Raw genomic sequence first — 15,329 nt, 5'->3', positions numbered from 1 at the left:
CAGTCAAAATCCGCCATAATCAGAAGCAAAGAAAGATGTTCAAATATCGATCAACCTTTTCACAGGAGCGCAAACACAGAAATAGCAAGAATCAAGCCGCCGAAGAGCGGGCTCAAGTTCGCCCGACCACCAGCAGCAGCCCCGGTGAACGCTGGGCTGACACCCGATTGAGTGTAGCTAGGCGACGTGGGGAAGGAAGAGGCACTTGGACGGGCAGTCAAAGTTGCAGGAGCAACAATGCTGCTGGTTGTTTGAGACGGGCCAGCTGGGCCAACAGAGGTGTTGCCAGAGGTGTTGCCAGGAGCCACCGACTCGGAGCCAGTGCTTGTTGTAGATGCAGCGCTAGGAGCAGGACCAGAGCCGTTGCCAGGAGCTACCGACTCGGAACCAGTGCCTGGAATAGATGCAGAACTAGGAGCAGGGCCAGAGCCGTTGCCAGGAGCCACCGACTCAGAACCAGTGCTTGGTTTAGTTCCAGAGCCAGGAGCAGGGCCAGGGCCAGAGCCTGGGAGCGACGTAGAAGTGGCGCTCACAGAGGGTGGCAGAGTCAGCGTCACTGTGGTTGGCTCAGGACCGCACACTGTGCAGACGGTGGTGGTAGTGGCCCAGCCAGTGGGCAAGGCAGTGGATGCCTTGGCTGTTGCAGTGCATGGGCAGTACGACTCGGTGTAAGTAATGGTGCTAGTGGCAAGTCCAGTTGGGCAGATATAGACGTATGAAGTTGTCACAACTGTAGTAGTCCATTCGGAACTGGTTGAAGCTGCGGTGGCGGTAGCACTGGCTGTGGCTGTGGTTGTGATAGTACCCGTGACTGGAACAGAAACACCAGAGGTAGTTGAACCAGAGCCAGAGGCAGATCCTAAGCTGGAAGAGCTGCTTCCAGAAGATCCAGCCGGTCCGGTGGATGTCTGAGACGCCGTTATCGTCGTAGTACCCCCAACAACAGACGTAGCTCCAGTCTTGGACGATGCTGAGACAGTAGAGCCGCTTGCGCTAGATGAAGATGGACCTCCGGGAGAAACGACTCCAGTCGAGGACGCCTCACCGGTGACGGTAGAAGTCGAGGAAGAGCTGCCTGTACGAGTCGAGCCGACGGCGGGAACAGACGATGACGGCAAGACAGCGTGCGAGGAGGACGTAGACAAACGGCTGGAGCAGGAGCTAGTCGTTGGTTTTGAAGAGTGACTAGCAGACGAGATCAGTGGCGAAGAAGTATGAGTGCTGACTACGGCTGACGAAGATACTGAAGTAGTCCGTCTTGAGGAAGTGCAAGGGGTCGAAGAAGGCCGCTTGGAAGTGGACTGGGTGGAAGAGGATGAAACAGTTGGGCGGGAAGAGATGACAGCCGAGCTTGATGGAACAACCGAGTGGGATGAGGCTGTTGAGATTGACGTAGGCCGTGGGCTAGGAGAGACAGCCGGGGTAGATGACCGAATAGAAGAGCTGCTTGAGCTTGAAGAAACCACGTGGCTTGAAGAAGCTGAGCTGGAGCTTGAAGAGGAAGAAGACGACGAAGACGAGGATGAAGCGGAAGTACTTGGGGTCGGCGTGGGCTTCGGTGTGAAGACTGAGCTGGACCCGCTAGACGAGGACGAAGACGACGAAGAGGAAGCGGAAGTACTTGGGGTCGGCGTGGACTTCGGTGTGGAGACTGAGCTGGGGCTGCTGGTGGAGCTTGAGCTGGTAGACAAGGATGAAGACGAGGACGATGAAGAGGATGAGGACGTGGATGACGAAGACGACGACGAAGAAGAAGAAGAACTTGGCGTTGGCGTCGCACTAGGAGTCGGGGTGGGAGTGGGCGATGGAACGATAGTTGTGGCAGCATTGACCAGGACCTCCTTGATGTTGTCTGCATAGGTGTTTCCATTCGGGGAAGTATTGTTGAGAGAACCAGTGGCTTCCCACAACATAATACCACCGAATGTCGATGGGTACTTGGTCATGTACTCATCGACCATGGGCACCACATCCGTGTAGTCAATGTAAAATCCAGCGTTGGCCTCCGACTCTTCTGCAGGCAGGCCAATGAAGAGCTTAGCGTCCGGGTTACTGCCAGCCAGAACAACATTTACCCAGTCATCGAAGTTGAAGCCACCAAGTTTTTCGACATAGTTGGCAGCTGCGCAGTTTTGATCGTTGTAGAATTGAACCCAGATGTAATCAAAAGGGGCGTTCTTGATGGCGTTGGCGAGATGTGCGTCAGGAATGGCACATTGGGGTGCTGCGGAAAGATAGAATTGTTTGGATCCAGGGTTGTTGGATCTGTAAGTTTCGTAGAGCGAATGCAATTGATTTGCCAAAGAGGCATAGCCTGTCTTCCGATTAGCCTAGTAAAATGCATGTTGACACACGGGGAGAAGTATAGGTACCGATGTCAGTGCCCCATTCAATATCAAAGTCGAAGCCATCGAAGACGACATCGTCAAATGGGCGGGGGAGACCCTGAGAGGTCCAGGCCGAATCCACAGGACCAAAGGCACCCCAAAGGAAGTCAGCGAAAGCGATAGCTGAGTCGTCACTGGTAATAACTTGACCACTTGCAGGGCCAGCGCCTCCAAGAGAAAGGAAGACTTTCTTCCCAGCATCCTGACAGATTGGGATGTCTTCCACGATCTGATGACAGTTTGCGAGCAGACCGGTGGTCACGCCGTCGTTCACGTACACAGATCCATCGCACTGGTTACCAAAGTTGGTCTCCGGCCATCCACCCTTGCCCACGTCGGGGAAGACATTAACAAAGCCGATGTTGATGATATCCAGAGACGACTCGGCACAGAATGTGCTCAGACGGGGCTGGTATGCTCCTTGGCCCTAGATGTAGTTGTCAGCATGCCTTTTATTGTCCAAGCTTTGGAACACGGGCAAAGTGATGATGATATGAGACATACATAATATGTAGAAACCTGGGTAAGACCTGCAAAGGTCACCGCGGACGTTGTAGCAGCAGACATGGCTGCAGTCTACAACGAAAGAAAAACACGTAGATAGAAAAGAATGGAATTCTGGCAGCAGAGCCAGAGAAGGCGATTGGCGAGCAACGAACGAAAGGACGCAGACAAAGTGTCTGCTAAAGGAGCGTGAGGCCGTGGAGTGAGAGCGTGCAAAGGAGAGAAGAAGAGAAAGGAGAGAGAAAGGAAGGACTCGGTAGGGTTTTAGAGGCTGACTGTGCCAGCCAGGCAGGCGCTGCCAACATGCTACCAAACTAGTAAGCAGCACGCACCTTCCCTCGCTGCTACCTAGGTCCCTAGGCAAGAGGAGAGCAGCAGCCTAATGCAAGAGCCTATCCACGCATGAATACGATGGTTTGATTACTTGACTCCTATCCGGCCGTAATAATGCATTGCAAGTGTGTAATTGTATGTACATAAGCTGATGCAGAGGCCGGATACCGTGATACTACGGTGGCAGTGTATTTTTTTAATCTTAAACCGTGGAAAGTAGAACGCCACGGCGTCCTATGGTGATATTTTTTGTGGTTATGTCTGGAGTCAATTGGCTGAGTGGCAAGGCGACCTGCGGGCCTAGGACGCAGACCAGAAAAAAACGAGGCTCGTGAGTCGCTAGTAGGGCAGCAGAGCCTCAACCTGGCAGACTAATTCCTCGCGATGCTTTGCACTAGTTTAGACCGTGCAGCGTAATAAAAAAAAAAAAAAAAAAAAAACCACCCCAGTACTGGATGCTTACCGGGCGTACCGGATCAGCGGCCCGCCTTCCTGTTCCTGAGACCACGTTGTTGCTTTATCGATTACGCCTATCACGCCTGCCTATCGTGGTGATCAAAACAGTTGCTGCCACTACTTGCCTTCGCGATGCCAGAGAGCACAATGTCCATCGCTTCTCAGCCTCCTAGGATCAAAACAGACGACAAACAACGCTGGGATGTTGAAGCTTATATATACCACGGAGCGCTCGGTTAAATTCTCCCTTTGGGTAAGCTTCGTAACTTTGAACGTTACCAAACATGGCCCGGCCTCTAAGAGGGGCGGCCAGCCAATCGCAGCATGTGCGTGGAATGCCTTTTGTCGAATCAGAGCGTACCCCTACCCCCGCGCGCTGTGATTGGCTCGGATGAATCTAGCGGGCTTTGCCCCTCGAGATTATTACTCGATTTGGCATAAACGAAATAACGAGGTAGCATCTCGTATCCAATTAGTACAAAGTCCATACTGTGTACTATTGAGATTAGCGAAGATGCCTGGAGGGCCAGTTCGTTCCAACTTCCGAGTCCCGACTGATGCCATTTCAGCCGCAATCTCGGTCTACGTAATTCATAGATGCAGAATAGTCATATAACGCAATGAAATTCTGAATTACTTGTCTGCTTCCCTTTCTTCTTTCCCCCTTTCATCTCTATACGTCACACAGCAGATTCTACTATTTCCCAGCAGCCGAACATACGTACAGCTACTCTGCTATACTAGATACCCCCCTAGAACTTGTGGGAACTTGAGCTATTTTACTGCGAAGCGACATGGACAAATCTATGTTTTGTCTTCAGAGACTAATGTCACGAATAGTAGTTGTGTAACTACACTAGCCCAGTTGCACAGGATGAGTTTCTTCCAGATATCCCTTTAGAATACCGATGCTAGGAATGTATATGGATATTTTCTTTGTTCCTTTGTCTAGACGGCAGCAACAACAACATAATAAATAACATAACTTGATCATATCACGCTCCGTCTCTAAACTTTTTCTCTCTAAGCCTCAAGATGGCGCCTGTTTCTGCCAACTCACTAGGCTCAGAAGCCCAATCGAGTCAAACTGCCTGGAGACAATCCAGCTGTTCAAGAAATGCACCCCGGTTTTCTACGAACAGTGCTACCCCCTCGTTAATCCGCTCTTGTGCTTTTTGGTTGATGATTTCACTATCCGCAATGATCCAGCTGAATTCAGCTGGTATGAGGCTAACAGTCCAGAACGGATGGTCGCTCAGAATACGATCATCTTCAGGATCATGAAGAAATTCTATTTGAGTGGAAAATATACTGTGGACTTCGACGAAGATTGGGACCATGATATTTTCACTCTTGTTTTTTATTGGTATCTCAATGAGCCTTCCATGGAGCCAGTACGCCAGCAGATAATGCAACACAGCACAACGAACGTGGAAGAGGACTCCTTCACCGATGATGAGCCCTATTTTCCAAAAGAAATAGAACACTGTTATCATCGCACCTATGTTGATTTTCCTCTGGGAGCAAGCAGCAGAAATTCCAAGGTCGCGTTCCCTCCTGGCTCATTTTATGGGGAACTTGGTGATAGGGAATCGTTCAAAAAGATGAAGTGAAATACCCTAGGCCTCACAGACAACAGTGACAGCTTTAGGGTTCTTGGAGATTATTGCAGATTCATGAGAGAGTCCCAGCAACGAGCGAGTCAAGGCCAACAACCTTTGCCATTTTCACGCTCAGTTATGGGGTGTCTGAGAAAGATTTCAGCCGAGACCATACTCTCGCATCTTCTTTCAAGAACTAACGTACTACATCAAAAGCGATATGGTCCATTCTTCGAAGAATATGGAATGGATCGAATCGAAAAGATGGTCTTCGATGCTTTCACACCGGGAATGCAAACCATCTTGGACCTTGATTCAATTGGATTGGAGGAGTGAGTGAATGTATACCTATCTTTCGTACCTGATGAAGACTGCTGACTGATGGTAGACTCATGGAGATATCTGGAGATCCTGCCATCGACAAAGATGCCGGTATCTATCTGCACATCATTACGACTACACAGTCATCCTTGGGTAAGTAAAAAAATAAACTCCGAGGTCGGAACCAAACCTGTACTAAGTTGAGAATTTCGAAACGACATCAAACAGATCAAGTCTTCTGGCTATATGTCGGTCAATCTTTCGAACTTCGAGAATGCATTGGTGATCACAATGATCCCGAATATCACCGGAAACACCCATCTCTACATTACAAGGTCGGGGATTCTATCGATGATGTCAAGTCAAATTTTGTCAAAATTGCGACTGTTCAGGGGAAGCAACATAGGTCCATGGCATATCTCTTGAACATCATAGAGATGTTCGCGTGCTGCATCTTTCAAACCTTGCGGCCGAACGATCTTGAGAAGTATCTCCCGACAAATGTTCCAAAGCCTTGGGCTGACCAACATCTGAATCTCGCCTTGCCTCTATGGCAAGGGTTCAGTGACCAGGCCATGGATGAAACCGTTGTGACAAGATCCTTCACGGAATGCCTGTTTAGCACCGACCCGCTTGTCAGACAGTGGGCCGAACACCTACGTGATGTCTTTCATAGCTTATCGTCTTCTCCGGATCCCAAAAAGCGCGAGTATTGGAGGCAGTTGATTATGGAAAACTTTGTGCAGACGGGTCACAATGCCCTCATGCAGAAAACAGAGAAAAAGTATGGGAATTACCTACGCCACGGGAAAGAATGCACAATTAGAATCAACAAGCAAGGACACCCTACTTTATGTCGTGGCAAATACAAACTGCAGGTCCAATCGTTTAACAACCTAGGGTTTCGCTTGGCACAGGGCCAGACGGTTCTTGTCCGGCCTATTTTGATGGACAACCCTAGCCCACTGCGTTATGTCTGGAAAGCCTCCCCGGGGGATCCTTGCAGTAGACTTTTGTTTTTCGTGAAGGCCACCGCACACGATCAAAAAGAGCATTCCTTTTTCCTTAGCAGCGGCAGCAAGCAGGCTATCAGTTACATGAATACTTTCGTTGATATTCTGGAAGGACTACCTTTAGAGCTGTCGTTGCAACAACCTGGTCGGACCAGTTGGAAACAGGTGAAGGGGAACTCGGTATATTTTGAGAATAATCAAAAACTGCATGGGACTGATTAGGTTTCGAGATGGAATACGATGGTGAGAAGGTGGAATAACACCAACCGTTAAATGAGTGAGCTCTCTCTAGTCGAGTCTGGTGCTCAATGTATTTCAGTCAGTTTTAGCCTATAAGGACCGCAGCACTACTTCTGAGAATTGCACTATCTAGAAATTTCAATATCAGAATACAAAAGAATGAAAGAGAGATCAAATTGCAAGCCCCTAAGGGTTCTAGCTTGGGAATAAGTTTAGAAATCTCGGAATACCGCTACGAGATAATCCAAGCGACTTACCATCGCCCAAAACAATGCCTTTTTTTTTTTCCATTGTTTCAAATGCATTAATTCAAACTCGGTAAGATACTTCTCCTCGTTTCCCTTGATTTCGCTTCGTTCTGCCTTCTCAAGAAGGATTTGTATCCTGCTTTTCTCGAACTCCCTGCGCTGTAGCATGCGCGACATGACCTTGTACGTGTCCTCCAGGAGGTTCCGAATAACTCTGTCGGGCTCAAAGTACCAAAGAAAAACTATGCCATGTACATTGCGCGGTTCGCCGGTAGGTATCTCTTGAAAGTCAACAAATCCATCCATTGGCATTTTGTTGAGTAATTGCTGGAGTTGTTGAGTTGGAAGCAGGCTAAAACGTTGTAGACCATGTATATCTAGCTTGCCTTTGGCGCGTAGAATGCGCGTCACTCGCACTGCAAAATGGCCGTATCGTGATTGAATGATGCGATCTAATTCTAAATTTTGCAACTTTTGGCGAAGACACGGATGGCCACCTGCCAGTATAATTCCAGATTGATTTACTCGACAAGCAAACTAATGTGGAGGTTGCTAAAGGAGGCCAAGGTGCTGGTCAATTTGGTATGCACGATTGTTCAGCTCTACGATAACCTATTTTAGCAAGCCCTAATAGTATCTAACTTGAGATTCAACAAAGTATAGTGATTGTAGAAGCCCTGAAATACCCCTGAGGATCGAAGCAAGGAAATATGACAATTCTGGGTAACTCATAACTTCTAATGTATTAAGAACTACATTCTAATGATGTCCTGCTACATTCCATAAGATCTATTCAAGACAGATAGATCTCATACATCATTCTTTAGAAGCATGCCAAAGGCCTTTATTTTCTCTCATATAAAGCCATTTGTGGAAACTCACATGTTCGCCGATTTGAACAACCACCCAGAGCTTGACACTGCTTCGAAACAATGCCAGATTGTTCGGGTATTATTCTATCTACTCTACTATTCAACAGCAATGGGACCTGTCCTATGTTATAGCAATGCATAGAGGAGACAAGCCTAACAACAATGTTTTACAATGAATCATACTTCAATCCCCGACAGCGCAGAGGAAAACACCAAAAGAATTCCCTGACTTGATATATTGACAAGCCTATACAACATTTTGCCAAGATTAATATGTGGTGGTGTGCGGCTCTGCGAGGATATCCGCTGGCTGTCTTCCTTGGACGAATTATATGCAGCTGGTGCCGGGCTTTGAAAGGATCCTCCTTTCAGGCGTACTCAAAAGGAGATCCTTACCTCTCTCTCTTGTGTATTGAGAATCAATGGAAAATGTTCTAGTGACAAATATTGGGAAGATGAAAAAAACTCAAGAAGTGATAAAAAAAGAAATGGCCCCAGCCGCGAATCGAACGCGGGACCTCACCGAGGCGGTCATCTTTAAGAAAAGATAAACCCTAACGGTGAATTATACCACTAAACCACCGGGGCTCAATGACTCTCCGTAAAATATAACCCATTCCATATCGAGATGAATCGATGGTACATACAAAATAGCAGGACACACACAGCATGTGTTCCGCATGTGACGGCGCCTCGGTGCCCGCGTGCGGGAAGCAATCCCTCCTAATCGGGAAGACATGAAGCTACTCGGAGAAGCCCGTGAGTAGGTTTCCAACCCTGCTCAGCGGTACTGACTTGGGGATAGCTTCATGTCGGCGACTAAGGAGGATTAGCCTTTGCGCATAAATGCGCGCGGGGTGTCCTCACGATGCATTTCTTCCTTCTTTCTTTTCCCCATTCTTGTGTATTCTTGTTCTAAGTACCTATTTCTAGCCAGGCCGTCACACCGCACTGCGCCAGCGCTCTCTATTCTTCACCTATTCTCCCCCTTAATTCCAGGGCATCTAAAAAAATTCCGACAATTTGCGTATGGATTGAGCAACTTCTTCCTACTGTGGTTTTCCCGGACCGCAATTAAATTTTTCAAAAAAAGAAGGCCCTAGCCGCGAATCGAACGCGGGACCTCACCGAGGCGGTGATCTTTAAGAAAAGATGAACCCTAACGGTGAATTATACCACTAAACCACCAGGGCTGTTGTTAATACGCTACAAATCTTTTGTTTTATATACCAATTATTATATGTGAGAAAGTATTATGAATATATTGATTGGTTCAAAAATTCACTCACAACAAGTTCTTGGAATTCAAATTATTCACGAATATTTCTGTTAATGTGAGTGAAAGTCTAATCTGTCACTCTAAGAAGTGAGCACAACTTATAAATCTCTTCTTATCCTAATATATTTGATATTATATATTGAACTCTCTCTATAGAATCTAGAATTGTCCATCATGCAATACTTTGATGTATTTAAAGTGGAATTACTAGGGCATAACCATGAAGAAACCTATGTTCATGAGCCTATATGAAATTTTTATACGGGGTAATTTTGGAGCTACCCGAGAGAATTTTGGGTCAAGGGATTAAGCCTAAATAGCCCTAACCGGCGATAACCTCATGTTTCAACCATTCAAGCATATACCTACATAAATGGGGGAAAATAAAAACAAGGTAGGGCGTAAAGCAATCTAAGATTATCTTGCCTCCTATTTCAACTATCAGGTCAGCATCGACTCCCTTGGGTCTCCTAGAGTGTGCCAAACTCTAGGAGCGCCGCCGCCCCTAGATAGCCGACCCTTCATTTAGGTAGGCTTGGGATGTTTTAATCCAGTATGTCATAACTGAGCCTGCGTTGGCTTTATAGGGAACTCCTTTCTTTTTATACAGTAAAACCTGTCTAGGTTCAGTATAACACAGGTGTATTCGCGCCGAGGCCGAACGCGCGCGCCCCTTTACGAGTCTGGAATTCGCCCGGCATTCTTCACCTTTTCCATCACCCTGTCAGACGCCTGAATAGAGATTTAAGCACTTTACGTCAATTTACACCCGCCACTCACTATGCACGATGCATTCTCCGCCCTTCAGTCCATAATCCGCCGCGTCTTACGCGTGCGCTGTCGTCGTTTATAGGATAGAGATCCCCCTCCTCCTCGTACAGTCTTGAATTTTCTTGCTTTACTAGATACTTGGGTTTACTTTGTGTGCCTATATTGTGATTGAGGAAAGTAACCAATATTTGTCTGCTTTTCTTCCGTGCAATGGTCCCTGGTAGCGGTCATTGAGTGGGTTTCCGCTACACTTATATATATATATATATATATTTATTGCTATCTGACCCGAACTGTCCTACATCAACCACGTTCGGCCCTACGATGCAGACTACCCGGAGTCAGCAGGCATGGATACGTGCTGTGATCCTCGTCGGACTTTACCTGATACTTTCACTGTCCTTCACCCAGTGTGCTCTTGTCCTCTATCTGTATGGCAGTGCGCAGGTTGATGACTTGGAGACGCCCAGCTTAATTATCGGCCTTGTAGCTGTTAGTGTCTTATCATCCCCGTAGAACATCACCCTTCCTTTTCTAAGAGTCTGCTAATGCTTGCTTGTCTACGCACACAGTCATTTCTATCTGTTCCCTTCGTGGTCATTCATACAATACTCTCCTGGCAGTATCGCCGAGTTCCCGGACTGAACATGCCCCGAAATGCGCTACACATGGCATGCTCGCATCTCCCTCGCATTATGGTGGCCATGTGGCTCGCAGCATCTGTCGCAGGCCTGGTTCTTGTGTCGAAGCAGGTAACATGTGTGCCAGTCTCCCAAGCTCAGCAATTTTGGAAAGCCGGCATGAGCTGTCAGATTCATAGAGGCACAGTCATCCTAAGTATTCTGGCCTTGTAAGTTCTTTTTGGTCTTGCACAACAGACTAAAGGAAATAGCTGACTTTTGCTATGTAGTGTTATATCATCAGCCCTTTTCTTCTGCTTTCAAGTATGTGAACGCCCATACGACGCTTCCCTGCTGGGCCTCAATGCACCACAACGCCCACCGCGGGATGGCAGTATCTTTTCAGAATCGAGCTGGGAGAGCGAGACGCTCAAGAATGAGATTTTTTATCTCTGTCGACATCCTGATGCCGGGCCCGGCAATGGAGAGCTCTACTGGTCGCCCAACGACAGCTCCCTCTTCGAAACTCCCGTGCGGCCGCCCAGCATTCGATATCCAGGGCCCGCGCGAGTTCGGCCTCAGCTGCGCATCACCACGCACACAAATTCTATAAGGCCGACGATTGCTACAACCTCACTCTCGGGTACATCCCCGGCTGTGTCCCCAGTAGATGAAACGGCAGCTGGGTCGGTCAGTGCGCGGAGTGATGTATCTCCACTATCGCGAAATCCCTCCATGACTTCGACTCTCCAGATGGGCACCGAGGCTGCTTTCACCAGACCGCCAGTGCCAAGGGTACCTGATATTCCTGAAATCCCACCACAATCTCAGTCTCAAGCAGAGCAGCAGCAGCAGCAGCAGCACAAGAGGCAAAAATCTTCGGTCTCGTCCCGCAAATTCCTTCCTAAGGATTTGAATCTTTTCGAGCCTCTTTCGGAGGATCCGCAGATTCGGGCTCTCGCATCTCCGCCGTCGTCCCCAGAAATTGCTGAACCAGTGCAGCAGTTAGACGAGAGGGAGAAAGAAGATGGTAACCCCGGACTGTCGCATTCAACGCTGCCTACACCTCCAGCGCCTGCACGAGTAAACGATTCCCAATCGACTCGATCAAATCCTGCCCAAACAAGACGGCGATCAATGACAGCGCCAGGAAATCCTCCTCCTGTCCTTCCTCCAGTGCCTCTGACGGTTCGCAAGTCTCGCACTTCACATCTCAATCCAGCACCTCGAGCCATTCATCAATCCCACGTGCCTCACACCACTCCAAAACCAGCTACTCGCCGCCCTTCTCATCGCCAATCCAGCATGGGTCGAGCTCATTATCCGCCTCATCATCCCCGTATTCAGACATCATTGTCAAACCATAGCTCCATAATCATCAGAGATCACCCACAAAGACAACGGAGATTCCATACATCAAGTTCATTGTCTCGAAATACTCAACTGCCTCGGCATGCGCCAATGCATCATCAGCATTACCAACCGCAACACCAACAACACATGAACTATCCTCAACCACGCCATCTCCACCCCCATCTACCAGCCCGACCAGCTTATGTGCGTCGTTTCCATTCAAATGACGGCCGAGGCTTTGACCCTGCACGAACCTTACCGCCTATCCCGCGCAGCGACGATACCGCCACCTTGTATCCAAGTACACGACGACCGCGCAGCTCCACATACGGGGGCTCCTCTAGTAGCCCTGGTACGAGCTCAGGACCTGTGCATAAAAGCAGCAAAAGCATCCAGGCAGGAGAAAGGGAAGTCACGGGACAAAATGCACGCACTTCCCTGAGTCTGGCTGATGGTGGCGTGGCGCTGGAGGCGGATCGAGATATTGTCGAGAGGAAGAATACGTATAGGGGCGCGGAGAGGACGAGTATCTGTGCTGTTTAGCCACCAATCATGTCTACGCATAGGGCTGCTCTCGGTGCTTTGGACAGCTTGACGATGTTACGCTTGACTGTTTGTTTATATCTATGTATTATTATCCACCATTGCGTTTGGATATCCGTTGCTTGTTGTACTTGCAAGTTTTATATCACGGAGATGAGAATGAAAGCAATTCGTTGATTCATACCTAGCCTCAAAACAACCCTAAATAGAAACACATTTACACCAAGAACCAAGAAAAGTAGATAAAAAGAACGATCGTCAATGTCAATAGCCAAACACCCTTCCAAAGGAATTGCCCTAAAATCATCCCATCCAGTCCCATAAACCCTCCTCCCAAACACGCACGCATGAAATGCACAACGAAGAAAAAAAAAAAAAAAGGAAAGGCAAAACTGTGTAAAGAATGACTCATGTCCGAACGACATACTTGTATCGATATCCCTGGCCAGGCTTCTCATTATGCGACGCACCAGTAGCAGCAACAGGACCATCGCCCCTTTTCGTACTACGAGAAGAAGCAGACGAAGAAGTCTTTCCGACCTCTTTCTCGCCCCAAGCCATCATCAAGGCTTTGCTCATTTTGTCCCTCTCTTTAAGCAACAACTCCATCCTCCGCTCCCATTCCCGCTCGCGCTTCTCGATAGATCGCGCAATCATTTTGTCCATGTCGGCGGAAGTCTCTTCTTTCAGGGCCAGGGTAGATTGCAGCTGCTGGATTTGGGACTTGAGTGACGAGATTTCGTTGGTCTGGATGCATGTTGATGATTGCGCGGCGAGGAGTTGGTTGTGCAGCTCGGTTTCGCGCTTCTCTGTGGCTGAAAGCATGGCGCGAAGATGGCGTATGGTGTCGTTGTAGGATGTGTGGAGATCTCGGGTTGCGTTCATGTGAAGTTCGCGGAGGTTTTGTGTCTCAACTCGGTGTGATTCGTGTAGTGCGTTTAGGTTTATTTGTTCGGAAACGTTGGTTTGCGGTTTGGGTTCAGACTGTTGCTGTTGTTCCTTTATGAGGTTAACCTCCTCGCGTGCTTTTGTGAGACTCGAGTTGAGTTCCTGGATTCGTGCTGACAGCCGAGTATTCTCGCCTTCAATCGTTGTAATGAGGCTGCGAGATTCGCCGACTAGATCTTGGGATCTCTTCCATTCTGCCTGGGTGAGTTGCCTCTCGGCGACATGCTGTTGGATTGAGGCTTGCGCTTTGTCTAGTTTGCCTTTGAGTTCTTCGATTTCAGTAAAATTTCCTTGGTCGGACTCTTTTCTTTGCTGGAAAAGACGTCGAATACTGCTGACGATATCCTTATATTCTTTTCCCTCAGCATCAACAGATAGTTCAGTGGCCATGGTCGACATGGCATTTTTCTGTGACTCAAGCTCTAACTTCACACTATTCAACTCCTTCTCCAACAAAATGTTCTTTTCCTCGAGTGGACTATTTCGCGTCTCCAATGACTCAATTCTGCCCTTCAAAGCATCGTACTGGCGTTGCGTTTCCGCTAATTCTTCCTCCGCGTCCGTAATCTCTAGTTCCCTTTCGTTGAGCTGGGCCTTGAGGTCCTCAATCTCAGTATTCTTCTGACGCAGTTGCAGCTCAGTGCTGGAGGTCAATTCGCGTAGTTTGGCGCTGCTTTCTTCTAGAGCTTCGTCTCTCTTATTTAACTGATTTTGCGCATCCTCCAGATCCCGTCGCAGCGTCGCAAGCTCCTTTGCATTGTCTTCATCGCTTGCGGCTCTCTCCTCGTTTCGCTCATTCAGCAATTTTAACTGCTCTCGCAGCACGGATTGTTCGCCCACTTTGGCGTTAGCTTCTAGTAGCAGCGAGGACTTGCGCTGTAGCTCGTCTCGTAAGAACTCAATCTCCTCGGTAACGGAGGACAGCTTTTTCTCATTTTCACGAATCTTTTCATCGCGTTCACGTCTCTGCTCATGCAAATCCTCAATCTCTCGCAGCACCGTTGTAAATGTCCGGCTTTCTTCTAGACCACTACCCTCCTTGCCGTGCTTGGAAGGACTATCGTCCTTCTCGGGAGAACTAGGAAGACTCTCCTCAATGTCTTCCAAGCGCGTCTCTTCCCCCTTTCCTGAGGTGGCGTTTTTCCTCCACATCAAATGTGAGGGGGTTGACATGTCCACAGGCGGGCCGAACTCACTTTCTTCAGCTTCCTCCTGGTGATGGTGATGATGGTGGCGGGGCCGCGGAGACGGTGAATCCGGAAGCAAATCTTCTTCTGCGTCTAGGTCATCTGCGTCATTGTCTCTGCCTGCCAGCGGCGTTGATCCATTCAAATATTTGTCTATGTTGAATGTGAAATCTTCGGGGCCCCCAAAGTCAGGCTCGGGATCGTCTTCGTCATCCGCGTCCCGAATATCTTGGTGAGCTCCGCCTGCAAACTTATTCCAGTCCACTGTATACTGCGAGAGGCGCTTGTCTAGATCTGTGATGGCAAGTTCGTGTGACGCCACTACTTGAGCCGACTCGGCGTTTCCGTTGCTCTCCGATTTCCCACCGTCTTTGTCTGGACTTTGAGGCGACTGAGCGGAGGGAGGCGAGGATGGTATGCGGGTAGAACTGTCTAGAGCTGATGCGCCGATTGTATCGTGCGTAGTTGGGAACGGCGACGTGTGGATAGGCATGGTATTGAAAAAACGGGCACGGAGCGTGCCTTAAAGAGTGGCTTGTTTGGACGAATATCGGCGTGCAATTGCAATCAGTGGCGCATCTCTGCTGCTGCGACTAGATTATCAGGCGAGCAGCTGTGCAGCTCATCTATTAATGATTTGGTTGATATAAGCT

At 48.5% G+C, this 15,329-nt stretch overlaps 5 protein-coding genes across 5 annotated transcripts, besides 3 other annotated features; 2 read left to right on the top strand and 3 right to left on the bottom strand.

Annotated features, from left to right (window-relative positions):
• Positions 1-59: 59 nt before the first annotated feature.
• UA08_00355 (hypothetical protein) lies at positions 60-2,954 on the bottom strand (the record flags this gene model as incomplete). The annotated part of the gene is made up of 3 exons (XM_020260152.1): positions 60-2,314; positions 2,355-2,814; positions 2,892-2,954. The coding sequence occupies 3 exons, from the start codon at positions 2,952-2,954 to the stop codon at positions 60-62; spliced, it is 2,778 nt and encodes a 925-aa protein (XP_020124129.1).
• Positions 1,679-1,761: a repeat region (Identified by RepeatMasker using a combination of RepBase library and repeat library created with RepeatScout).
• Positions 2,955-5,419: 2,465 nt separating the features above from the next.
• Positions 5,420-6,837, top strand: UA08_00354 (hypothetical protein; the record flags this gene model as incomplete). Its single annotated transcript, XM_020260151.1, has 3 exons — positions 5,420-5,613; positions 5,670-5,755; positions 5,831-6,837. The coding sequence occupies 3 exons, from the start codon at positions 5,420-5,422 to the stop codon at positions 6,835-6,837; spliced, it is 1,287 nt and encodes a 428-aa protein (XP_020124130.1).
• A 108-nt stretch (positions 6,838-6,945) lies between these two features.
• UA08_00353 (DNA-directed RNA polymerase 3 subunit rpc3) lies at positions 6,946-7,415 on the bottom strand (the record flags this gene model as incomplete). Its single annotated transcript, XM_020260150.1, has 2 exons — positions 6,946-6,984; positions 7,113-7,415. 2 exons carry the CDS (start codon positions 7,413-7,415, stop codon positions 6,946-6,948), a joined length of 342 nt encoding a protein of 113 aa, XP_020124127.1.
• A 380-nt stretch (positions 7,416-7,795) lies between these two features.
• Positions 7,796-8,052: a repeat region (Identified by RepeatMasker using a combination of RepBase library and repeat library created with RepeatScout).
• A 199-nt stretch (positions 8,053-8,251) lies between these two features.
• Positions 8,252-8,313: a repeat region (Identified by RepeatMasker using a combination of RepBase library and repeat library created with RepeatScout).
• A 2,036-nt stretch (positions 8,314-10,349) lies between these two features.
• On the top strand, positions 10,350-12,541 carry UA08_00352 (hypothetical protein; the record flags this gene model as incomplete). Its single annotated transcript, XM_020260149.1, has 3 exons — positions 10,350-10,517; positions 10,598-10,875; positions 10,936-12,541. 3 exons carry the CDS (start codon positions 10,350-10,352, stop codon positions 12,539-12,541), a joined length of 2,052 nt encoding a protein of 683 aa, XP_020124128.1.
• Positions 12,542-12,949: 408 nt separating this feature from the next.
• UA08_00351 (hypothetical protein) lies at positions 12,950-15,169 on the bottom strand (the record flags this gene model as incomplete). Its single annotated transcript, XM_020260148.1, has 1 exon — positions 12,950-15,169. The coding sequence occupies one exon, from the start codon at positions 15,167-15,169 to the stop codon at positions 12,950-12,952; it is 2,220 nt and encodes a 739-aa protein (XP_020124125.1).
• Between the last annotated feature and the right edge of the window lie 160 nt (positions 15,170-15,329).

This window comes from Talaromyces atroroseus, assembly GCF_001907595.1.
Source record: "Talaromyces atroroseus strain IBT 11181 chromosome Unknown scaffold_0, whole genome shotgun sequence".
NCBI lineage: Eukaryota > Fungi > Ascomycota > Eurotiomycetes > Eurotiales > Trichocomaceae > Talaromyces > Talaromyces atroroseus.
The sequence above is the reverse complement of the archived record's forward strand: the minus strand, read 5'-3'. Positions and strand labels throughout refer to the sequence as shown.